This window comes from Phyllopteryx taeniolatus, chromosome 9, assembly GCF_024500385.1.
Source record: "Phyllopteryx taeniolatus isolate TA_2022b chromosome 9, UOR_Ptae_1.2, whole genome shotgun sequence".
NCBI classification, from domain to species: Eukaryota; Metazoa; Chordata; class Actinopteri; order Syngnathiformes; family Syngnathidae; genus Phyllopteryx; species Phyllopteryx taeniolatus.
In genome coordinates this window covers 14,245,916-14,271,067 of record NC_084510.1, presented here as the reverse complement: position 1 = coordinate 14,271,067, position 25,152 = coordinate 14,245,916, and the positions used below count along the sequence as shown (strand labels likewise).

At 40.8% G+C, this 25,152-nt stretch overlaps 2 protein-coding genes across 2 annotated transcripts; one reads left to right on the top strand and one right to left on the bottom strand.

Moving 5' to 3' along the window:
• Positions 1-801: 801 nt before the first annotated feature.
• phf13 (PHD finger protein 13) lies at positions 802-14,571 on the bottom strand. The gene is made up of 5 exons (XM_061785680.1): positions 14,209-14,571; positions 12,322-12,426; positions 10,163-10,342; positions 6,496-6,910; positions 802-2,907 (listed from the first exon to the last, which is right to left on the bottom strand). The coding sequence occupies exons 1-5, from the start codon at positions 14,251-14,253 to the stop codon at positions 2,663-2,665; spliced, it is 990 nt and encodes a 329-aa protein (XP_061641664.1). The 5' UTR covers positions 14,254-14,571; the 3' UTR covers positions 802-2,662.
• A 4,389-nt stretch (positions 14,572-18,960) lies between these two features.
• LOC133483185 (uncharacterized) lies at positions 18,961-23,684 on the top strand. The gene is made up of 3 exons (XM_061783999.1): positions 18,961-19,240; positions 20,069-20,577; positions 22,358-23,684. Exons 1-3 carry the CDS (start codon positions 19,060-19,062, stop codon positions 22,889-22,891), a joined length of 1,224 nt encoding a protein of 407 aa, XP_061639983.1. The 5' UTR covers positions 18,961-19,059; the 3' UTR covers positions 22,892-23,684.
• The last annotated feature ends 1,468 nt before the right edge of the window (positions 23,685-25,152 follow it).

The window sequence follows — 25,152 nt, the reverse complement described above, 5'->3', positions numbered from 1 at the left end:
AGTTCATCTTAATACTTTATTATATACCCTTTGTTGGCAATGACAGAGGTCAAACGTTTTCTGTAAGACTTCACAAGGTTTTCACACAATGTTGCTGGTATTTTGGCCCATTCCTCCATGCAGATCTCCTCTAGAGCAGTGATGTTTTAGGGCTGTCGCAGGACAACACAGACTTTCAACTCCCTCCAAAGATTTTCTATGGGGTTGAGATCTGGAGACTGGCTAAGCCACTCCTGGACCTTGAAATGCTTCTTACGAAGCCACTCCTTCGTTGCCCGGGCGGTGTGTTTGGGATCATTGTCATGCTGAAAGACCCAACCACGTTTCATCTTCAATGCCCTTGCTGATGGAAGGAGGTTTTCACTCAAAATGTCACAATACATGGCCCCATTCATTCTTTCCTTTACACGGATCAGTCATCCTGGTCCCTTTGCAGAAAAAAGCAGCCCCAAAGTATGTTTCCACCCCCATGCTTCACAGTAGGTATGATGTTCTTTGGATGCAACTCAGCATTCTTTCTTTTCCAAACACAAGTTGAGTTTTTACCAAAAAGTTCTATTTTGGTTTCATCTGACCATATGACATTCTCCCAATCCTCTTCTGGATCATCCAAATGCTGTTTAGCAAACTTCAGACAGGCCTGGACATGTACTGGCTCAAGCAGGGGGATTTTTGCTCACCGTTCTTGTGATCATTTTGACCCCACGGTGTGAGATCTTGCGTGGAGCCCCAGATCGAGGGAGATTCAGTGGTCTTGTATATGTTAATTACGGGGTTATGAGCAACAAAAACTACAGTGGATAAAATGGTAACTCTTTATTTACAATACTTTACATTAGTTTCATAGAAACAGTTTGCACCACAGTACACATGACATTCTCCTTAAGAGGAAAGGACAACCCAACCCATCAGAATAAAACAGTTGCTGTCACACAGACCATAGTTAATAGTACTAAAATCTAACTGATCTTTAAAATGAGGGCTCTCAAAGACATAACAGTGCATGTCATTTATTAAACATCCGAACTGGACTGATTATTGGCAGCGCATCACCAGAAGACACCAGTTCACCAACCCCACATCTGTTCTCTGGTCAAAGTCTGTTAATGACTGTGTTTAAAAACCCATCCCAGAATCACAACTGAGTCTCGGAGTCTTTAAATTAGTTCATCACTCTACACTGGAGTATGGCTTTTATTTAACTGACACAAACAGGTCCATGGCACATATTCTAACAGAGATCATTTGAATGGCAGCAAGTTTAAAGGGGAAAAGTGCCTGAAAAAAAGCATTTCCCGGTAAACCTGCTGAAGGTTGAAGTGAATACTGTTGTTTTATGAAGTGATGATACACAAAAGCTGATTTCATTTGCTGTTGACCATCTTACAAAAAGACCAGAAACCAGTTTTTTTCATAGCAGCACATGACACCCCCTCACCCGCAGCCCAAAAAAATACATCCCCCTCCCTCCTCACTCAAACACATTCACATATGACGTGTATAAATCCTGGAGAAAATCTTAACACTATTTCAGTTAACTAACCATCAGATTTCCTTCTGAAGCTTTGAACAGAACAGTATTCAGTCCTTTCCATAAACACACATGTCTCAAAAGATGGCTGAACTGCCAGTTAAGGTAAAATACAACCACCGGAAATGATATATGAAGTAAAGTGTGGGAGGGAAAGAAGTGAACTATCTCCCTGGCCGTCGATACATACAAGCATCAGAGATTGGAAGACAGCTTGAGAACGAGAGAGAAGAACGCCTTCTCTGGGCTTCTATTTGTCCACAATGAACTTAAATAACAAAAAAGACAGATGAAGCAGATGCAGTCTATATTTTTGTTCTATTGGATTACCAGCTTAATACTATAGCACCATCTGAAGCAGTTATCGCAAGGCTTTACAAGTTTTCTCCTTCAAAACTGTCACTTATATTTCTACCAACAAGAGACCACTTGGGGGGTCCAGTTTTATCTGAACATACCTGCTTGCCAAAAGGATCAAAAGGTTTGTTTTAAAGTGAGAAAAAGTGCAAACGAGTCTTTCTGACACATCCCGGCACGCACCAGAGAGGGTGGCAGTTTGTGGAGGGACTTGACATGGCAGCTTCCAGTGTTCACAAGACACTACAGTCCCAACAGTAGCCGTTGGCTGCTATGCTATAGTCATCTACAGACACTACTCGAAAAGGTAGTGATATTCAGCTTTTGGGTGAAATTACAAAATGAACACAAAATGCACTATAACTATACAGGTGAACTTAATTTGACCTCTAAACTTTTGAATGCACTTATCCAACTGTTTACAAGTGGCAATACTTTTTGCATCACTTGCCGTTCTCTAACCAGGAGCTGAACGGCAAAATTCAGATGATGCACTGCATTCCAAAGTAAAGAGAAGGTCAAATTAAGTTCACCTGTAAAGGCGATGGTGCATTTTAGGTGCATCATGAAATTTCACTCAAAAGCCAAATATCTCAAACTTTTTGTCAGTAGTGTATCATTCAGTGATTGCCTTACGCAGAGAGTCTGTAGGGAAGCACAAGTAAACATCTGTAGAACTAAGATATTCCCAAGAGCTCTATAGGGGCTTGCTATAGGTCCACAAGGGTTGTTGGAAAAAAATCTTCAAGAGGGTTCAGAAGTGGCATTTGGAGGTCATTCTAGTAGGTGTTTACGTGGACCTATGCGAGGGCGGTGGGAGCGGCGGGCGTCCGCGCCAGTGGCGACGGGTACGGAGTTTTCTCGGCAGCTCTGGCACACATATGTTTCGGGCACGTGGCTCTTGCGGATCTTAGCGCACGACAGGTGGACCCAGGTGTGGCACTTGTTGCACTCGATCATGGCGCGGCCGGCGAACGGCTTCATGCAGAAACACGTCACCAAGTCCCATGAGTCGTCGTCTGAGAGGACAGGGGAGAGAACATGTGGTTACATAGCATGGTAGGCTATACTTTTGGATTCACATTCAGATTACATTTCCTGCTATTTAAAACTGAAAAATATTTCTAAACTTAGTTCCTTGTTATCTCATTTAGAACCAGCAAAGTTTATTCATGCTTCAGTCTTGTCACGTAAAAGTACATTTTAGTCATACATTTCACTTTCTCTAACTTTTGACAGTGAGGACTCAAAAGTCCAGTAGGACTTTCTTCTTTCATCAACTAAGGATACGACGATACTTGGTAAACTTTTCATTTATGGACCAAGGTTTTTAGGTTGTGCTATTTACTTTGCATTGATGCTGTATGGCAGAATCAGAATCATCTTTGTTTGCCAAGTATGTCCAAAAAAACACAAGGAATTTGTCTCCGGTAATTGGAGCCGCTCTTGTACGAAGAAAAACTGAAATATCACACAGCCATAAGTATTCAGACCCTTTGCTGTGACACTCATATTTAACTCTGGTGCTGTCCATTTCTTCTCACCATCCTTGAGATGGTTCTACACCTTCATTGGAGTCCAGCTGTGTTTGATTATGCTGATTGGACTTGATTATGAAAGCCACACACCTGTCTATATAAGACCTTACAGCTCACAGTGCATGTCAGAGCAAATGAGAATCATGAGGTCAAAGGAACTGCCTGAAGAGCTCAGAGACAGAATTGTGGCAAGGCACAGATCTGGCCAAGGTTACAAAAAAAAATTCTGCACTTAAGGTTCCTAAGAGCACAGTGGCCTCCATAATCCTTAAATGGAAGACGTTTGGGATGACCAGAACCCTTCCTAGAGCTGGCTGTCTGGCCAAACTGAGCAACCCAAAGATCACTGTGGTTGAGCTCCAGAGATGCTGTTGGGAGATGGGAGAAAGTTCTAGAAAGTCAACCATCACTGCAGCCCAGCTGAGACAATTAAACCAAACTGGAGCAATTTAATGACACCTGGGGAACCCCGTGAACATATATACAGTGGGGCAAAAAAGTATTTAGTCAGCCACCAATTGTGCAATTTCTCCCACTTAAAAAGATGAGAGACACCTGTAATTTTCATCATAGGTATACCTATGATAAACAAAATGAGAAGAAAAAAAAATCTAGAAAATCACATCTGATTTTTAAAGAACTTATTAGCAAATTATGGTGGAAAATAAATATTTGGTCAATAACAAAAGTTCATCTCAGTACTTTGTTATATACTCTTTGTTGGCAATGACAGAGGTCAAACGTTTTCTGTAAGTCTTCACAAGGTTTTCACACGCTGTTGCTGGTATTGTGGCCCATTCCTCCATGCAGATGATCTCTAGAGCAATGATGTTTTGGGGCTGTCGCTGGGCAACACAGACTTTCAACTCCCTCCAAAGATTTTCTATGGGGTTGAGATCTGGAGACTGGCTAAGCCACTCCTGGACCTTGAAATGCTTCTTACGAAGCCACTCCTTCGTTGCCCGGGCGGTGTGTTTGGGATCATTGTCATGCTGAAAGACCCAGCCACGTTTCATCTTCAATGCCCTTGCTGATGGAAGGAGGTTTTCACTCAAAATCTCACAATACATGGCCCCATTAATTCTTTCCTTTACACGGATCAGTCGTCCTGGTCCCTTTACAGAAAAACAGCCCCACAGCATGAAGTTTCCACCCCCATGCTTCACAGTAGGTATGGTGTTCTTTGGATGCAACTCAGCATTCTTTCTCCTCCAAACACGACAAGTTGAGTTTTTACCAAAAAGTTCTATTTTGGTTTCATCTGACCATATGACATTCTCTCAATCCTCTTCTGCAGTCCACCAATCAAACCACACAAGGCATCCACATGACCACGCACGTAGCCTTTGCGAGCCAATCTAAATGACTCATTTGGGGGGGAACAGCCGCAGGAGTGTGTTTACTTTCCAGACTACAAAAAACAACAGCTTTGTCATGCAGCACTTAAATTGTGACTGCCCAATCTTGGATATTTCAGCCCACTTCTAACTTGAGAAAACATCTTGCGCTTAGTTGCAGATGTTTCTATTGTTTTTGCAGTGGATATGGCAACGTTAGCCCTATCCGATGGTGTCGCACACACAATCACTAAGTCTGGTCATCAAACAGCTTCTTCATTAAGTCATTTAAGTGAATAAAGCAGTTTCTGTTTCTGTAGGGCCCAATACATGTTTGAATATTTGGATGACTACTTTTTACTTGAGTCATATTATTCTAAAGTGACAGTACTCTTACTTGAGTAAAATTTTTGGCTACTCTACCTACCTCTGGTGGTGTCTCAGTTGGCAGAAAGCCTATGGATGTCAATAGCCCGTTAACTAACGGGCTATTCACGCTTTTTTTCTGTTAATAAATGGTACGGTCGTGTTGCAATATAGGCTGTACATACAGATTGTCAACGAAGGATTCTTAGAGATTTTACAGCATCCCAAAGACACATGAAGCTTATTGAAAGCTTATGTGAAGCCAATACGAGACAAGTGGAACCATACTGACCGACCATGTTTGCTTTTGGCACTTTATATAGTAAAATTCTTAACTTTATAATAATTTGCAATATAATATTACAATATTAGATATCACATTGTTCAGATTTAATTATATTTGGCACAAACAAAAGATAAATCTCACATCAGCTAATAACATCTCACTCTTAAATATGACACCTCCGTTAATTTTGGTGATATTTTAGGCCTACTATCGTATACAAATTACAAATGGATATGAGCCTTATAATATGCAAATACACGTCATGTATGTTGATCTTTCGCCATTTGAACATTTTCCTATTAACAATTGAATGATTAACACTTCTATGCATCAAGAGACTTTGTAGACTTCCATTAAATCTTTTGTGTAGGCCGAAATTAAAAGTTGTCGATCAAAAACAAATTAATTAATTAAAAGTTGTCGATCAAAAACATCCCCTCTGTGCCAGCGGACACATTTGGGACACGTGTCCGTAACTTCATATTTAAGGAAAATTCTGGTTACCACTATTGTACAGAAACTTTGATGCATAGCTATGCTTGCTGCAAAGCTTTGCTTGGCATCAGCTGGCCCAAAAACGAGGTTTTCTTAGCCATTATAATATGGAGGTTAATGGGACTTCTACCAACCAATGTTAATGCGCATGTGCCAGAAGTACATCACAATGACATTGTTGCAAACGCTCCCATAAATAATATGCATCTCTGGTGAGTATGATGTATTTTATTTTGAGTTTTTATGCTTTATGCGAATGTTATTAGAACTTAGAACTGATATATTGTAGTTTCGAGGTTTGTCATTTTTGCGGAGGTGATGTTGGAAGATAAAGGTTTAATTATATAATTCTTGAAGGCCCAGGTCCGAAATCACCCACTCATAGTTTTCACTGTATCTGGCTTCAAGGTGCAGCTCAAATGTAAAACATGTCCACGAGCGAAGGAGTTGAGAGACAAAAATTTTAAGCATTTAATTCAAAACACCTGGTGTGGATTAATTTCAGTTTCACCGCTGAAAAGTCTGCTGAACAAATTTATTTACAAACATGTATTCAACTTTGGAGGTTGCACTGTACATGCTTACCTGAGTCCACCATGATATCCTCATCCTCTCCCGATCCATCTTCGTCTCGGAACACTACCTGCTTGCCCTGCCGGAACACCGTTCTGCTTCCAGAAAGGCCCTCCACTTTCTGTACCTTGACCACTCCTTCTTGCAGGTCTCGTCCATCCCACTGCCATCGCTCTTCCTGGAGCTCCTCTTTGCACTGGGACGGGCTGGTGACACGCTGAGGATGGAGCGGAATGCTGATGTCGTCTTCCAGTTCTTCTTTTATAGGCAAGTCGTCAAAGGAGAATGAAGGCTGCAGCGCTGGGTTGGATGAGCAAGATTGCCCATCTTTCTCACCGGCCTGAAGCTCCCTCTCCTTTCTCTTCTTTTTCTTTTTCAGCTTCTCAGCCTTCCTGCAATCCTCTGGATGCAGGCTGGTGAATGTGTGCTGTGCAAATCCAGAGGACATGTATAATTTGGTTTAGACGAGGGGTAGGGGAACCAACAGCCTGTGAGCATTTATGGTCTACTATTAAATTCTTAAAAGAAGAAAAAATGCCCAAAAATATAAATACTCATAGTATATAATGAGAAACAGATTTGAACAGTACATCATATTGTTGCATATATTTAGTACGGCCTTCAGAGATTTTATTTTTTTTTTAATTGAAACCAAGCCAGTGAGGATGGGTGAACAGCACATCCCCCTTTTTCCACATTTTATTTTGCAGCCTTATTACAAAGTAGAATAAATAAAATGTTCACCTAAAACCTCCACAGACAATACCCCATAGTGACAACATGATTTTTTTTTATTATTATTTGTGCAGATGTATTAAAAATAAAGAACTCATACTTAGATAGGCAGGGGTGCACATAAGTGATGTGCAGGTACGCATGCACACTTAAAAGTGCACCAGATTCAAGTGTGTCACTGCGCATTTATATCTGCCTTTATTTTGAAAATGTACAAAACATCTGCCTTTATTTTGAAAATGTAAAAGAACAGAAGTTTGTCTGCTATCTCCGCAACCTTTACGCAGAGACTGAGGAGCACTTATAGATGTTTCCTTGGGTTAGTTACTTTATACCTCTCCAGTCCTCATTGTTTGCTACAGCTGTGTAAGTGTAAGTCACTAAGATGTTTGTTCAACAGTCATATTGTTGACTGTGAAGATTACCTCTGGGGGATGACCGCCATTGGGTGAGAACCAGGCTCAGGTGTTCAATATTTTTATTGTTTATTGTCATTAGTTTCAGTGCTAAGCAATACTATTTTTGTAATAATTGTAATAACTTATGTTGTCCGCAGCGTACTGAGCAGTTAGCATTTTCTTTTTGGAGGGAGGGGAGGTAGACAGAATAGTGTGGTGTCAGTCGCGAATGACGTGTTCAAATAAATCTTTTGAGAGAACGTACTGAATGAAATAATGAATTGCTTTGTTTCTTTCTCAGTTCAGTTGAAATCAGCCACGAGCAGCACAATAAAACTCCTGCACAAACGGCGCCAGTCGCTGGGCTTCGGATGCATCTCGGTCTCGCTGCGCAATGGCTATGACTGTCTGTCAAAATATGTCTTTACGTGAAACCGGACTCTGGTGCAAAAAAAAGACTGGGAACCGCTGCTCTAGAGAACCACACCAAATTAGCTGATCGTGTGGTGCGATGCTTTAAGTCTTTAAGTTCATTCAGTGAGGTCAGTGGGTTGGGGGGAAAAAAATTGCGCCAAGCAAGCAAGCAAGCAACAACTTCTCGTACTCCTTTGAGAACCAGACCAAAATTGTTATGTGGACCAATTTACAATGCTGCGTTATTATGAATCCCACTAAGTTCTAGGCAGCCCCTGTGACTTTTCATCAGCCAATCATATTGCAGCTGGACGTGTCCTGCCTTGAGCTCCAGTGTGATTCATAATAACTCGTCTCTGAGCTCACCAGTATTGCACTAATATTAGTCATTCTACACAGAGGATGAAGAGTATATGACTGTGAGTACTGTTATATTGTCTGCCTACGTGTTGCTTATTCATTTGTATTCAATCTGTCGCTTAAAGGGTTAAAGCATTGCAACATAGATGCTAAATAACATTTGCATTAAGATAGTGGTGCTCTTAAGCTCTTTTTAGGCAGTTCTTTCACGTTTTAAAATAGATAAGGTGTAATTATCTTTGTTTTATGATTAGTTTGGCAGCAAATTTCAACTGGGAGTGGCATTAATCAGCTTCAAGCTTCTTTTTTTTTTATATAAACTGTTCAGTGTTTGCCAAACTGCTGCTTATTATAAAGTATGTCGAGTTGAGTTCACTGCCACCATACAGCGCTTGACTCACATATGAACTTAAATGACATCCCATTCCTAATTCATAGGGTTCAATATGACATCTGTCCACCCTTTGCAGCTATAACAGCTTCAACTCTTCTGGGAAGGCTATCCACAAGATTTAGTAGTGCGTTTGTGGGAACTTTTTACCATTTTTCCAGAAGCGCATTTGTAAGGTCACACACTCATATTGGACGAGAACAACTGGCTCCCCGTCTCCGCTCTAATTCATCCCAAAGGTGACTGTGCACCAATGCACAAAGCAAGGCCCATAAAGAAATGGATGAGAGAATTTGGTGCGGATGAACTTGACTGGCCTGCACAGAGTCCTGACACCAACCTGACAGAACACCTTTGGGATGAATTAGAACTGTGTGACCTTAAAAATTCCCTACACACCTTGTGGAAAGCCTTTTCAGAAGAGTTAAAGCTGTTATATCTGTAAAAGGTGGACCGACGTCATATCAAACCCTATTGATTAAGGGATGTCACTTTAGATCATGTGACTCAAGGCTAGTGAGCGAATTCTTTTGGCAATATAGTGTAAGAATTCACAGCCTTTGCTCAATACTTTGTCAATCCACCTTTGGCAGTAATTACCGCGTCAAGCGTTTTTTAATATGATGCCACAAGTTTGGCAGACCTATCTTTGGGCAGTTTTGCAAACTCCTCTTTGCAGCACCTCTCAAACTTCCAATCAGGTTGGATGGCTAGTGTCCGTCCACAGCCATTTTCGGATACAAGTCTGAGCTCTCTCACTTACATACGTTTTTATTTTCAGGAAAGTTGCAAAAATCTCCCAAAAACGTTTTCAAGTTGTCATGATGGGGTGTTGTTTCAAGACTGTTGGGGGGGGGGGGGAGAAAAGTAGTGTTTCACCACTATTGGGGCATAAGGACTAAGCCCTGCTGCGAACAGTGAATATGAACAAGTAATTGACGCGACCTTTAGAATTGCCTATAGATACAACAAGATGGCGAAAAAGCACTACATGAAGCTCTTCGACTCCCTTCAACATAGTTCCTTGATGCCACAATATGGCGGCAGCGCAGTACGTTTATATTAGACAAGGCTTTGGCTTAAGCACAACGCAAATAAGGGTTTTTCAGCCAATAGGTGAATCTGCGGGTAGCGAATCACGAATATGCGCGGGAACACTTGAATCCATTTTGGACCAAGGCTGGAACGAAACTAAATGTAGAAAAAGGTGGAGCGCTGTGAATAGTTTCCAGATGCACCAAATATGTGCCGTGTGACTGGCTGGTGAGGATGACCCTAATGAGGACAAGCACTATAGAAATGGATGGATGGCTGAAACAGACCCTGACAGCAAAAAGGTTCCAGTTCCACACCCCTAGCTTAGACTATGAACTCAACTCACATCTTTTTTAATGTGGCTCGGCAGTGTGGCCCCCAGCTGTGGATGTTTACTGCTCCTTTCCAGGGGGACGATGAAAGGGTATTGAGGACAAGACGGTGACGGCCCCGGGGTCCAGCCATCACTGTCAACTGTGCTTCCAGTGCTGTTGGGAGGGCTGGAAGTACTGCGCAGTGAAGAGTTCTGGAAAGGATAAAACATTCAGATGACTCTGTCAGTCTAACAGCAATCTGTGGCACTCAATTCTACTCAACTGGGTTTTGGGCTGTCGGTTTTCCACTCAGACGGAAACTTGCCAGTAAACAACATGAGGGTCGTGAACTTAATTTCTCATCATGCGATTGTTGGTAATAATAATAAGACATTTTATTCGAGAAGATACTAAGGGCAAGAACATACTGGACCCCTTCTGCAAAGTGGAGACTGTGGAGTACAGTACTGCAGCTGCCAGTCAGTCACAGGGTAAGCCAACAATAGGATGTGTTTATTTTTGTTTTACCTAGCCATGTCTCTTCAAAAGTTACAATGAGGAATCACCTTATGAGAAATTAGTTGTGGTTTATGTCCCCCTTGTGGTATTAGCACGGCACGTTTTGGACCCTGACCAGGTGGCAGAAAAAAAAAATGCTGATAGCGAGGAGGACTACATCAAGTCAAATAGATAAAGGAGCTCCTCTGTCTACAACAGTCTTAAAAACATAAAACATAATATAGAGTGTAAAGAAATAAACTGGTTTATAAACTGTAATTACTGTCCACAATGTGCATTTGTGTGTTTGTGCTGTGGCCAAGTTGAGGCCTAGTGCCTACTAGGGGTTGAACCGTCGACTCGTCAACACGTTGACTTTACCACAGCGCAATAACGGTTATAGCTTGTGGTCGATTCAATCGCCAGTCACGTGTTTTGGCAATAACACCGACACCTCGCTGAAATCAACAGGTGGTGGGTATGTGCAGCAAACTAGCAGTGGTGCCTCAAGCGTGTGGAAATATTTAAAGAGACCCGTAACACAGTCACTTGCAAAATATGAGTCAATCTTCAAATATGAGAAAAGCACAAGTCCTATGCACGCCCATCTAAAAAGACACCCGCTAACCCTAGGTGACGAGCAACCTTAACTCTTCACGTCAGTCTTCAGCGAATACACCATAAGCCCTCCTGTAACAGTGAAAAGACGATATACTGCAGCGTCTTCTTAGAAAATTACATGAAGATAAGCGGTGGTCAACCAATAACTTTTTTTCTTGTAAACATGAACAGTTGATGTCACCAAAGAAAACATCCAACTCGTGTTTCTCTCAACAGTCAGCCTTCCTCCAGCAGACACATGCTAGCAATCTTTTTTCTCCTTTCACTAGCTCCACCCCCTGACTCACTCATCCAATCACAAATCACAGACTATCAGACAGACAGTCAGATCTTATAAAACTCTTGCAATGTAACACAACTGCAGGTTTGCTGAAATACATATTATACACATAATACATAATTGCGAAGCAGTCCCTCCTCCTCTCATTGATTTTCTCCCCTTAACTAATGAAAAACACAAATAACAGTCAAAACAAGTTTTGATTTTTGTTATTTCCCCCCATTCAGGGATTTCCTATATTTCTCCTAACATCAAACAAGCATTGAAACAAGTTTTTTCCCAGCATTAAATTCGGAAATTCAGACAAAGCGACCTCTAAAAATATTTCCGGGTTGAAGCACATACCTCATACAAATCAATGTTTTCATATGACTGACTATGTGATTGCCTTCCACTGGGCACCCTTCTTGTTATATGGAAAACAATGTGAAAATTATTCTCCCCATATCTATTTCTTAGCGGGAATTAAACATTCCAGTCATTTTTTTTTTTTATATATATAGTCGCTCAGGCAGTCAGAACAGCAACCAAATTACTAACTTGGCAACACATAACGTGCTCTTAAAAAAACTACCTCCTCTCTCTTTGTAACAAAGTTGTTGTGCACTTCAGCGGGGACATGCTTTGAACTACCAAAGCCACAAAAACAAAAATAAAATTAAAAATCCATTTAAAAAAAATCATCCCTGACAAATAAACTCAAATTAATCTATAAAGTTAATTGCCCAGCCCTAAACTGTGTACTGTTTTAATGTATTAATGTGTAAAGACAATAGTTTAAGCCTTACTTACCTCTTGGGGGTATGGGATATAACCAGCATAAGCCAAAACAAACGTACAAAACTGGTTAAAATCTTCCACTGTCCTTTTTCTCTTCCTGTAGGGCGGACTGAAGCCCTGGAACACAGAAACAGGAGTTAGTTCCAATGGTGGGAAGTAATTCAGTTAGAGGCAGTGCGGTGGTCTAGTTGTTAGCAAGTTTGCATGCTCCCCTGTGCTTGTGTTGGTTTTCTGTGGGTACTCCGGCCTCCTCCAACATTTAAAAAACATGCAGGTTAGGCGTGGTGGGAATTAATGAAGTACAAATCACTTTGTGACTGCACTCATGTATATTTTTCAGGTATCTGTAACTTTACATGAGTATTTATTTGTCTGATGACTTTTGATTTTTACCTCCCATTTGAAAACATCCATCTGTATTTTTAAAATCCTGGCTTTCGCATAATAGGTGTGTTACTTTTTAACCTCAGTGGACGACAATACGATAAAATAAAAGAAATAGAAACAGGTTGAGATCTTGATATGGCAGTAAAAACAGAGACAGTAGCCACATGGAGGAATGTGAACCAGGGAACAGTAACAATGACGGCAACAGATACAGAGAGGCAATAGATTTACCAGCAAAGGCCTGATTTAAGAGAACTGTTTGATGCTGTCGACTACAATGATTTGTGACTAATGTGCAGTGACTTTTGCCAGCCTAAAAAACAAGCTTAAAAATTTCTCAGTGTAATCAGAGAAATCATACAAACATACAACTAAGGTGTAGTTTTTCAGTTATCATGGGATAATTTAGCTTTTATTTTTTTAACTACATTAGCAAAGCTATGGGAACATGTTTTGCTAGCATAAAAGTTGATCAAACACCAGCTTGTATGAGCACTACATACACGTTAAATTAGGGAAATAATTTTGTGTGCAGATCATCTTTTTCCCCCCTACTGTGCCAAGTGATCCAAACGGGTATGGCACAATGGTTAAGAGCAAAAATTGTGTTTTGTACCTTTTTTTTTTTACTTGTACTTCACTACAAGAGTTGAACCGGTACTTCTACCAGTCTTCGCTAGTAAATATACTTGTAAGTAACATTGCGAGTATTTTTGCCACCACTGGTTAGCTCCGAACCACGACTACTGCGGTTAAACTATACCACGATGGACTGACATCGTCTCAAACTGCTTCTTGGTCTTGGTGTGCGTTTGTGTGTGACAGTTGCAAGAATGAGCAACAGTCATTCAACATGACGCTTTGGCTGTAAATAAATGTACTGTTCAGGCCAATTTGGTGTACTTATTTGATTGAAGTCTCTTGAGAGCAGTCCTACCAACCCCACACTAACAAACCTAACTGTCAGAGACGACAAATGCGGGCTAGCGAAGGACACAATAAGCAGTAAAGACGGCTGCGAGAGTAGCCACAGCTAGCAAGTAACGGTGAAAAGTCAACCAAAACAAAGCAACGTCAGGGGATTTTTTTTAACATAAGTATCATATAGGCTCTCGAAACCAGTAGCGATCATTTGTTTTCCTACTGCCTTTTTTTAACGTGAGCTAGCACACGTTAGCATGTTAGCGATGATGGTGGTGATGGAATGTTTTCCAATCGATTGAACGTTAACAATCTCTCCAGAGTGTTTTCTGGAGTTTTCCGAGGGGTTGTCTGCCGCACGTACACAAAGACACACTTAAAAGTGTTCAAGTGGACGGACGCTGAGTGCGAATGCGAAATCACCGTGAGGAAGTTTTATCTCATTCGTGTTTCAACATTAAGTCTGAGCATAACAGGCTAACAGTGCAGTGACAAGCGGCCAGCAAGTTGACATTCGCTCGCGTCGTTAGCAATGAAGCAAAACAATTCAGCCGCCCAATGCTGACTTATTGCGATAAACTTGTCACTTACTTCCGACTGAAAAGCAGGAGACGTTGAAGGCTTTATGTCGCCCATCCTCTCGGAGCGTTGTTAAAACGATCTTGACAGGAGACGTATATGTCGTACGGGCTCGGTGCCACCGTATGAACACCAAAGCTAACGTAACGTTACCTGGAAAAACTGGAAGCGTAAGTGAATGCTCGACTCCCACTGGGGCCAGTTAACGTTTGAAACCGTGCCCACAGTAAACACAAGGCTGCAAGGACGTGTCCCGTAATGTCTTCTCCTTATCACTACGATGTAGAGGAAGGGGAGAGCCGTTGAGTTCGCCTGGCGGCTGTCACCAGTAGTAGTCTGCTCGCTGCACACTCTTCTTCTACTTCAGAATCCGCGGTGGCTGCTAAACGGCGTGACTCGCGGGCGCCCTATTTAGTTTAAGGCACGCTTACAGTTAGAGCATTTACAGTCATGTCCATAAATACTGTATTGGGACGTCGACACCATTTTTCTCCTTTTGGCTCTAAACACCATACCATTGGATTTGAAATTTAACTGCAGACGTTCAGCTTTAATTTGAGGGTATTTACATCCAAATCAGGAGAACGTTGTAAATAGCATCCCGCTTATGTCGAAATTTGATGAATGGCTTGACCTCTGACCTTAAGGAGTACACGAACAGCTCATGACCTCTATGTCAAACATTTGATCAATAGGTTGACCTATGACATCATGGTGGTCATATCATGGTCACGCCCCCGCACCTGATGATGGATCGACTACTATCCTATCCCTGTGATGTCAGCAGAGGTGGGTAGAGTAGCCAAATATTGTACTCCAGTGAGAGTACCGTTACTTTAGAATAATATGACTCAAGTAAAAGTAAAAAGCAGTCATCCAAATATTTACTTGAGTAAGAGTAAGAAAGTACTCAATGAAGAAACTTCTCAATTAAAGAGTAATTTGTGAGAAACTTCTGATTTATTTTATTTTTTTAAATCAGAGCATGAACATAAAAAAACATGGGAGTCGTCACATACCTGCCACCATTTAAATTTTTAACTGGCAAAAAAACAACAACACATGCATTGGGCCCGACAGAAACATTATTTGCTTTATTCACTTAAATGACTTCATGAAGAAGCTGACTTAGTGATTGTGTGTGCGTGTGTTTGTGTGTGTCCTAATTTTGCCACATCCACTGCCAAAACAACAGCAAAAACATCTGCAACTTACCACAAGGTGTTTTCTCAAGTTAGAAGTGGGCTGAAATATCCAAGTTTGGGCAGTCACGATTTAAGAGCTGCATGACAAAGCTGTTGTTTTTTGGTCTGTAAACACACTCACATGGCTGTGTTGTTTTTTTCCCCCAAAAATGAGTCATTTTGATTGGCTCGCGAAGGCTACGTGCGCGGTCATGTGACTCCCTTGTGTCGTCTGATTGGGGAATTAGAGTCAAATGACCTAAGTGATCCCGTTTGATTGGCGCAACGGGCGCCCTATGCAGAAGTCGAAGATAAGAATCTAAAAACACACGCAAGAATGGATCAATAAAAGTAGCGAACGGCATGTCAATTATTGTAATGGAGTAAAAGTATCGATCCTTCTTCACATAAATACTCAAGTAAAAGTAAAAGGTACAGTGCATTTAAAGTACTCTGACAAGAACAGTTTATCGAAAATGTTACTTGAATAAATGTAACGGAGTCAATGTAGCGCGTTACTACCCACCTCTGGACGTCAGGTGTCCATAAATGCAGTACGTATCTGAGGGTCAGGGTCACACATTAAATACATGCTGTGTTAATTCATGTTCCATATCAATGAGCATTTAGAAAAGAATTATACAATAAAATGAGTTATTTTTCTTTATTTCCTCCACCTTCTTGCGAATGCCTGTTTCTCCATGAATATTGGGGCCTCTAATTTTTTTTAATTGTTCAAATACGTACGTGCGCTCTCGCCGTACCTGGCAGTAACTGGTTGTTCCTTTTTTTTTTTTTTTTTTTTTTTTTTTTTGGCCGTAAGTGGTTGTTTCTATATTTCAATAAAATCAGAAGCTTATGTTTCTGCTTGTTAGGAGCATTATTGTTTACAGTTTACATTCCAAAGGATGTTCTCTAAGTTATCTTTAGGGTGTATCTTGTTTTTTTTTTCTTTCGTGCTTACATTCCTGCGTGTTAGGAGTATAATTTTTTTTCAGTTTACATTCAAGAGGATCATTCTCGAAAGTATCTATTGGGTGTATACTGACCCAATCAAACAAAAGAATCTTGGAACGGTTGGATATATCATTTTCAGAACAACAACAAAATAATTTCAGCTTACCCTAACCCTCGCTTACATGGTCTAGAAAAAATGAGAGAGGGACAAGGCATTGTTGGGACGTTTAAATCGGAAACTATTATAGATATTATTCCTTCCCTCAAACCGATTACATGTAATTTTTTGTCATGTAATCGTCAAATCGGAATGTTGTCACTGTCAGTTCTGTGTACTGTCTGCGCATGCTCACAGTCTTGGCCTAACACTGTGATGTCATCGTCTATGCACTTGAAAATGTGGCAGCATCCAAACATCCATCCATCCATTTTCTGAGCCGCTTCTCCTCACTAGGGTCGCGGGTGTGCTGGAGCCTATCCCAGCTGTCATCGGGCAGGAGGCGGGATACACCCTGAACTGGTTGCCAGCCAATCGCAGGGCACATACAAACAAACAACCATTCGCACTCACAGTCACACCTACGGGCAATTTTAGAGCCTCCAATTAACACATGTTTTTGGGATGTGGGAGGAAACCGGAGTGCCCGGAGAAAACCCACGCAGGCACGGGGAGAACATGCAAACTCCACACAGGCGGAGCCGGGGATTGAACCCGGGTCCTCAGAACTGTGAGGCTGACGCTCTAACCAGTCGTGCACCGTGGCACCCATCCAAACATAGCACACAATTTTTCGTCTTCAGTTCTTCCAGTAGGAGCACATAAGTATGAAGCTGTTGCTTTAATAAAGGTGTAAAAACAACAACAACAAATAACCTCCGCCTTGATAAATCGAGTGGTTTACACATATCTGTGTTAGTGGCGGCTCTAGATCAATTTCCACTGCTGGGTTGGGCTGGGGCCAGGGGTCTTGTCAGAGGGCCACATTTTTAAACACATGCATGCACGCACATACACTGTTATCTAAATTGCTTCACTGTATTTATTCATGTATTTATTCATTCATTCATCTTCCGTTGCGCTTATCCTCACTAGGGTCGCGGGCGTGCTGGAGCCTATCCCAGCTATCTTCGGGCGAGAGGCGGGGTGCACACTGAACTGGTCGTCTGCCAATCGCAGGTGGTATTTATTAATTGTATTAATAAATTATTATCTTTTTTTTTACAGAATTCATCTTTTATTGTATTATAAAGCCTAACCAGTAACTAAGGCTTATTTCAAGTAGGCACATGATCCAGCCATTACATTGACATAATCTTACTACAGTACTGCTTTATAACTGTATGGGGTGGAGCTACAGGGGGTTCCAGGCACAATGTTACAGGGGCACTACCCCCACGCCACCCCCCCCAAAAAAAATCTCCACTGATCTGATGTCATATCTCTCTAAAATGGCTGTTCTTATTAAATGTAGTGGCAGATGTAAACACTAGAAAGAAATAGATCACATCATATGTAAACTCTTGACCTGAGATCTTCAATCGGAATGATTTCAATCAGAATAAAAAAAAGTCTGCGTGTAAACCCGACTACTGGTGAAAATAAAAAAAAAATATTACTTCTGAAAATAACCAAAAAAAAACATCATGGTCTTGATAGTAGGATGCTAGCTAGAAGAATTTAGTGGAGTCAAATGGGGAGTACAACTTGGCTTAGAGAAAGAGAATGGATGGATGGATGGATGGTAGAATTTATGACATCGTTTTTTTTTAAATAACTACCATATTTAAATAAAAGGTAAAAAAAAAATCTTCAAACACTGTAAAAAACCCAAGGAGTCCCCCATGCTGGAGGTCCTAGTACACCAATTTCTCCCCCACTTTGAAAGTTTGGTGAGTCGTTGTATTTATTAGACATACTAACACCCATTATTCAAATTTTTAGGGATTTTCCCACCTCACCTTTGGAAAGAAAAAAAAGTAAAGAAATAAATAAGGGTTAGATCTAGCTCATGACAGATAACTAACCATTATTTGTTGAACATAATGGACCCGTAAAATACAGATTACGGCCGTTACTCAAATCAATTTAGTATATGTGTGATATTTACAGCTACAATCTCATCACCGTTAAGATGTAAAATATCATGAGATCCTTTCTCTTGTTGTTCGTGTCAGAGGGATCTCTTCATGATCGTGTGGACTAAAAACACGAGTGAACAGTACAGTACAGTACAGTACAGTATAGTAAAGTGAAATACAGAAGAGAGAGGCCAGAAGCTGGCTGCGTCTGGATGTAAATTCATGAGGCATAGAACTCTCATGATTCACGAGGTGTCTTCATCGATAGCTCCATTCAATATGGCGGCAACGTCAACGTACGACCTGCGACCAAGCGGTGTTTGTTTGTACGTCTATGGGCTTACGTTTACAATTTTAAGCAGAAGCTGTATGAAAACAACACACTGGCGTATACAACAGTGACTTCGTTTATTAAACGTATAATCCATAAAAAAAAAAAAAAAGAAACACAACATACTGGAAGAATAAGACAACTTTATTTCTCTGTAGTTTCAAGCGGACCAACCAACCGGAAACGTAAAAACGTCATTTCCTGTTTATCTTTTTCTTTTTTCTTTTTCGTGTTTTCGTCGACGTTGCTTGCTGTCAATGTAAAAAAAAAAAAAAATAGACAAATGTCACCATTTCATTGTTTTGTTCCGACATGTCGACCGCCGGTCTGCTGCACGTGTTTCAGAGCCGAATAACCGAACGCTTTACCAGCGTCGCCATGGAGATATTTCAAGAAGTGGCGCATATTGTAAAAGGATACCAAGAGGAAAACGACCGTCTGCGATCCTTACTGAACAATGTGATAAACGCACAGATGAATTCACCCAAGATTGGTTTGTAATACAGTAATAATAGTAATACCTTACCTACGTACAATGCCGTTTAAACTTTAACTTTGTTTATAACAGTAGTGCGAATTTTCACAAAAATATTAATATTGTATGAGCGTGTGTTATTTGTGTAAGCTGTAAGGAAAAATAATGAAGAAAGTAGTGCAGGGCTTTTTTTAAACAGTGGACAGTAAGTATGGTGACCTTATACACGTTCAATAAATGAGAGCTATATTTTCAATATTTTATCTGTTGTTCCCAATATGTAGTCAAACAGTATGTTTGTAAAGACAGTGTGTGGTTTGTGTTGGTGAGTATTTGGTACCTGGGCCTTCAGTAAGGATTTACCCGATTTAATGTTTCTCTTACTACCGGAACTATCATCGCGATTAGATTACATATCAGTACACAAGTGAGCCATGTACATCATCTGGAGCATTTCCGAATCAAAATGCATCTAATCATTTCCATCTAATTTGTCCTTGGGAGGACAAATTTTAAAACTGATTGTTCAAAGAAATAGTCCCATTGTTAATATATTTTAAGTTAGAATGGCCAACTTTACTAATTCTGAAAGCCTTGGGCATGTTATATTGAAATAGCAACACATGGAGGCTGAAATCTGATTGGGGGGAATCAAAGAGAAACGCTACCAAATGAAGACAGCAGAGAGTTAGGAATAAATTGACACAATTTAATCGAACAAATATTAGAATTTAGGTTGTAAATGTAGTTCACTGCTTCTGATAGCGTGTAGGCCAGCAGAGAAGGCCTTACTGGCCCTGATGTGCACCACTCAATAAAAATACAATGTTTTCTTTCCCTCAATAGATCACGGTCGTTTCACAAGACCAAGTACGGCTGTCAGAGAGCAAGCACCAAGGCTGAACAGTCCTGTGGAGACAGAAGTACAGCAATGTACTAAAGTACCGAAAATTGAGCATACTGAGCTGTTGGAGCCAGTGGCCAATATACCTGAAGAGGAGAAAAAAGATATGTCAGAGCTGCTGGCTAATATACCTAAAGAGGAGCAAACTGAAATATCAGTGTCTTATGTAATGGAACTGTCAGAGCAGCTGGCCAATGAACAAGAAATAGATTTTTCTAGAAGGTTGGCATCAGAACCAGAAAGAGGAACAGACAATAGCATGACAATGGCTTGTCGTAAAAGTGATTCCAAACAGGAAGGCACTGGAAGGCCTGACATTGCGACCTCACTTCAGGCTGTTGCATTTGGAGACTTCAACACATCCATGGAATTCACTCAGGTGAGCAGGAGTGAAGAAATCCTAAACAAAGACCTGGGATATCCTGAATCTCCGAAACAATCATACAAAAAGGTAAATTTGTTTTTCCGTCTTTTTCTGTTAGAACCAGTTTTAATTTAATAAATTCTCTGTATTGCCCCTTTTCCACTGGACAGTTCTGACTGGGCTTAGCTCTACACTCTTCACTTCAGGGTGGTCGTTTTTCCACGACAAAATAGTAGCTCCTCAGTTGGCGAGGGAAAGTGCTTTGATGTCACTAATGCAAAGCCGTATCGAACACATCAGTTAGAAAAGTGATTCCCAACCAGTGTGGTGTGGCATGTGAGAGATCATCATGTATGCTGTAAGAAAATATCCAGTTTAACTTAATTGGTCCGCAAATTATTTATTTACTACAAATAATGTATATTTGTCCATCTATCTATATCAGAAACATATAATGACCTGGTTCATCGAATTTTTTTGACATTTTTGTTGGGCAGTGTGCTGTGAGATTTTTTTCAGTGTAAAATATGTGCCTTGTCTCAATGAAGGTTGGGAAACACCAAGAACACAGATGTATGACAAAGAACAATTGCGGACAAAACATTTTTTTCATAAATTTTCAACTGTGTTGAAAGTAGACAGAATCACTACTTACCTCTATGTCTCAAAACAGGACATGTGACCTTGCCTGACTTCTAAGTCACTCATGAAAGCAGACACTGCACCTAACACTAGCACATACTTTAGACCACGAGTGGGCAAACATTTCAGCTTAAGGGCTACCTTCGACATAAAAATAAAATACTGATGGGACAGGTCATTCGAAGATGGTTAAAATGTGTATGAAATAGTTTATTTAAATAATACAACAATATTTCATTCTCATCTGAAATGTTATTTATTGTTGATAACAATAAATACTATTTAATGTCTACCTTTGCATAAACAAGGAAGCTTACAATATAGAAAATTAAAAGATTGAAAAAAGTTGAAGATGCATATGTTACAGGTAGCCAAGCAGTTAGTGCCATTACGTGTTAAAAGGGCAAATAAAGTCTTCAGATTCGCATTTTCTGGATCAAACCAAGTCAGAGCAACTTTGAGATGGCCAAGACAAAAAACTCTGTTGCTTTGTATGATATATTTTTACTCACTTGTTAGTTGTCCAAGAAGAAAAAAAAAGAGAATAATCAATGCTTACTGTATTTTTAGCTACATTACTTCAGGAACAGGCGGCACAATGTATGAGTGGTTACATCTGCCTCACTGTAGTTCTGAGGTTGGGGGTTTAAATCCGGGCTACACCCTACATTTGGGGAGTTTCCATGTTCTCTTCGTGCTTGAGTGGGTTTTCTCTGGGTACTCCAGCTTCCTCCCACATGCCAAAACATACTTCTTAGATGAACTCAAGACTCTAAATTGTCCGTTGGTGTGAATGTAAGTTGTTTGTCTGACTATTAGTACCCTGCGACTAGCTGACAACCAGTCCAGGGTGGACCCCGCCTCTCTCCCAAAGTTAGCTGGGATAGGCTCCAGCTCACCCGTGACCCTATTGAAGATAAGCGGTATAGAAATTGGATCGATAATTTATGAATAGTCCATAAAAATGAACATAATACAACATAAACATTATGTATGAGTGCAAAGGAAAATGGTGATGGGCTCACCAGTTGATCAACAACATACTGTATGACATACTTTTGAGAAATGTATGTTGCTAAAGTCAGACAAAAATCCAGAACACAAATTACTGTCATGCATGTCTATGTACAGTATACTCTGTTATGATATTAAGGAGAAATTCTTACTGTTTTTAATGTTTACTTTGTCTTCTTGTGTTTATACCTATCCGAAATGTCAATCACAGAAGATTATCAGGGAAGACAAGCCAAAGAGGAAAAACGTGATGACAACTATAGCGCTGAAAAAGGAACTTATCGCCAAGTGGGAGAGTGGTACACGTGTCTCTGACTTGGCTGTTCAGTACAATATGGCTAAGTCGACAATATCAACTATATTGAAGAGAAAAGAAGCCATCAAAGCTGCTGATGTTGCAAAAGGGGTAAAAACTCTGAGTAACAGAAGAACTGATAAAGTGGAAGAAGTGGAAAAAGTTCTGCTTGAGTGGATTACTCATAAACAGTTGCGGGGCGACACCGTGTCAGAGACCCTAATTTGTGACAAGGCAAGGGAGCTGCATAATGCCCTTACCCGAGACAACCCTGGGGGCAGTGCTGAAGAATTCAAGGCTAGTAAGGGGTGGTTTTGCAAATTTAAAAAGAGAAGTGGAATCCACGGTGTGCTTAGACCAAGGGAGGCCGCCAGGGCTGGAAAAGAAGACACAGAGAGATATGAGGACAAATTTCAAACCTTCGTCGGCAGCCAGGGTTTTCTCCACTAACAAGTCTTGATGATGGACAGGAAGATAATTTCAAAGAAGACCTACATCAGAGAACACCTGCCCAGGACACAAGTCTTTGAAAGTTAGGCTAACTGCTGCTCTAGGCTAATGCGAGTAGCAACTGCAAACTGAAACTAATGCTTGTGTCACGTTCCAAAAACCTAAATTAAAAAAAACAGTGAAAAATTATGCTTGGTGTCATTTGAGGCCATATCCAAAAGCCTGGGTGGCTCGGCAGCTCTTTAAGGAATGGTTAAAAAATTGTTAAGGAACACCTGACAGAGAAACATCTTACACTCAAAATAATCTTGAGTGGGAACCTCAAGGAGACACTTTGAGGTGAGGGAGAAGCCTCGCCCTTTCAGACCAAATATAATGTTGCTCGGGATGCACTGATACTTATACTAGTATTGGTATTGGTGACTTGTGTAAGAATACTCCAATTATGCGATGCCAATACCACTTTACCAGCCTGACATATAGAATACCTTCCAGATAGGAGCCACGTCAGCCGTGTGGAGATACAGTACCTCTATGTAGACAGGGATGATAACACTTTTAGCCATCTGCAAATTATGTTCTGCAAAATGGATGCTGAACTGTGCTCGGGTAGTGGCCGGCAAGCAAGATTCTTGAGCGCCGTTGTCTGCTCCACTATGCCCTGGAGGCTACCTGGTTGCTCCTGCCAGTAGAATGTCTATATAATCACAAACATTAAGCCGTGTATGTCTAAATCCACCCAAATCTGTACAGTGAAACTACAAGTGACTCATTAAAACAATGGTTCCTTTGATTGCTCCACCATTACTTGGATAATTGTGGTAATTTGATAGTTAATATTCGTCATAAAAAAATAACCTGCCCCTCATTTTTTAAAACCAGAATCCAGAGGAAAGAGAAGTAAGTGATGGTGTGAAAGTGTGACTTCAGTTGTCCTTCCAAGTTTTATTTTAGAACTACAATGCATTGTGTTACAGGCTATATTTAAGTCAAATGTGTTGCAAGACTCTTAGAAAAAATTAAAATGTCAGTAATGAAAATGTGTTACTCTAAAAAGTGTTATTAGATTGAAACTTGTACCATGTTCAAGGAAAGTTTGTGTTTTAGAACAATATTTGATTAAAATAACACATTCTAATCACAATTGCTGGATGTAACGGCATTATCAAGTTTCGGTACTTGGTACTGAAATGTAAGTTCAAACCCCAATTCCAATTAAATTGGGCCGTTGTACAGGTTGAAAAGGATTTCTAAATCATTGTATTCTGTTTTTATTTATGTTTTACACAATATCCCAACCTAATTGGGATTGGGGTTTCTACTTTTACTTGTACTTGGCAAAATATTGCTGTAACACTGCTTGAGGAGTGTCGGGAAAGTCTGAAAACAAGTGATGAAGAGGACTATATAGTCTGCCTCAATATAATTGTGGACAGCCTCAGCCGGCCTGGGGCAGCCCATAGACCTGGAGGTGGACAAAGACAACGTTGAGAAGTGGATGGATGAACACAATTTGGTTTTGACCACCAACAAACTGCAGGGTCTTCGCAGGGAGCAGCTAAGTGAAATGTCAGAGAAGCTTTGTGTTGATGAGTATAGAGCCTGGAAGTGCAACATTCCAAATGCCCCCACCCCCAGGAGGGCCAGGGGCCCCCCACCAACTCGCAGGGCTCACCAATGTAGCCAGGGGAATGATAAGTGGGTCACCCCGGAGAGCAGCCACGGGACGTGAGAGGGGAGGCCCCACCCCAAGCAGCCATCCAACCAGAGGGGCCCGGCCAAAAGAAGCGCCACCATGGCCCTATCCCAGTTGTGTAGTGCATTCAAAGCTGGAGTGGCCGATGAGGATGGGGCTGACACAAGATCTGAATTTGCTCCCTAAGCATAAACAGTTGTTACCCACTGCTCCTTGGGAATGGGCGTTGTGAATTGTGTATGAGAAAAATAAATAATGTCACGAGCTTATCTGATGCACTGACCAGCCACAACATAAGCCACATGCACGATAATCAGGTCCAGTATGAGAGTGCTATCAAAAAGTATGCCTTTACAAAAATAATCATTAGTTTTGATTGACAGAGATGTATTAATTTATACGTTGTTATTGGATGTTTGGATTCTATTGGTGTAGAAGTACATACAGCTGAGTTGATGTGGTGTATAATTCGCTGAACAGTCTGTATGACAGCTACACTTCAGTTATGTCAGGAGAACTGACAATTTTTGTGGAGACTGGCTTGATTTATCTATTTTCACTCATA

What these genes read in the sequence shown, in the direction of transcription:
- LOC133483185 (XM_061783999.1), top strand. Translation starts at nt 19,060, where the DNA reads ATGTCGACCGCCGGTCTGCTGCACGTGTTTCAGAGCCGAATAACCGAA. An exon ending in GATGAATTCACCCAAGATTG is followed by an intron (nt 19,241 to 20,068) that starts GTTTGTAATACA and finishes TTCCCTCAATAG; the next exon opens with ATCACGGTCGTTTCACAAGA. An exon ending in CGAAACAATCATACAAAAAG is followed by an intron (nt 20,578 to 22,357) that starts GTAAATTTGTTT and finishes TGTCAATCACAG; the next exon opens with AAGATTATCAGGGAAGACAA.
- phf13 (XM_061785680.1), bottom strand. Translation starts at nt 14,253, where the DNA reads ATGGGCGACATAAAGCCTTCAACGTCTCCTGCTTTTCAGTCGGAA. An exon ending in ATATCCCATACCCCCAAGAG is followed by an intron (nt 10,343 to 12,321) that starts GTAAGTAAGGCT and finishes TATCCTTTCCAG; the next exon opens with AACTCTTCACTGCGCAGTAC. An exon ending in GGATATCATGGTGGACTCAG is followed by an intron (nt 2,908 to 6,495) that starts GTAAGCATGTAC and finishes CTGTCCTCTCAG; the next exon opens with ACGACGACTCATGGGACTTG.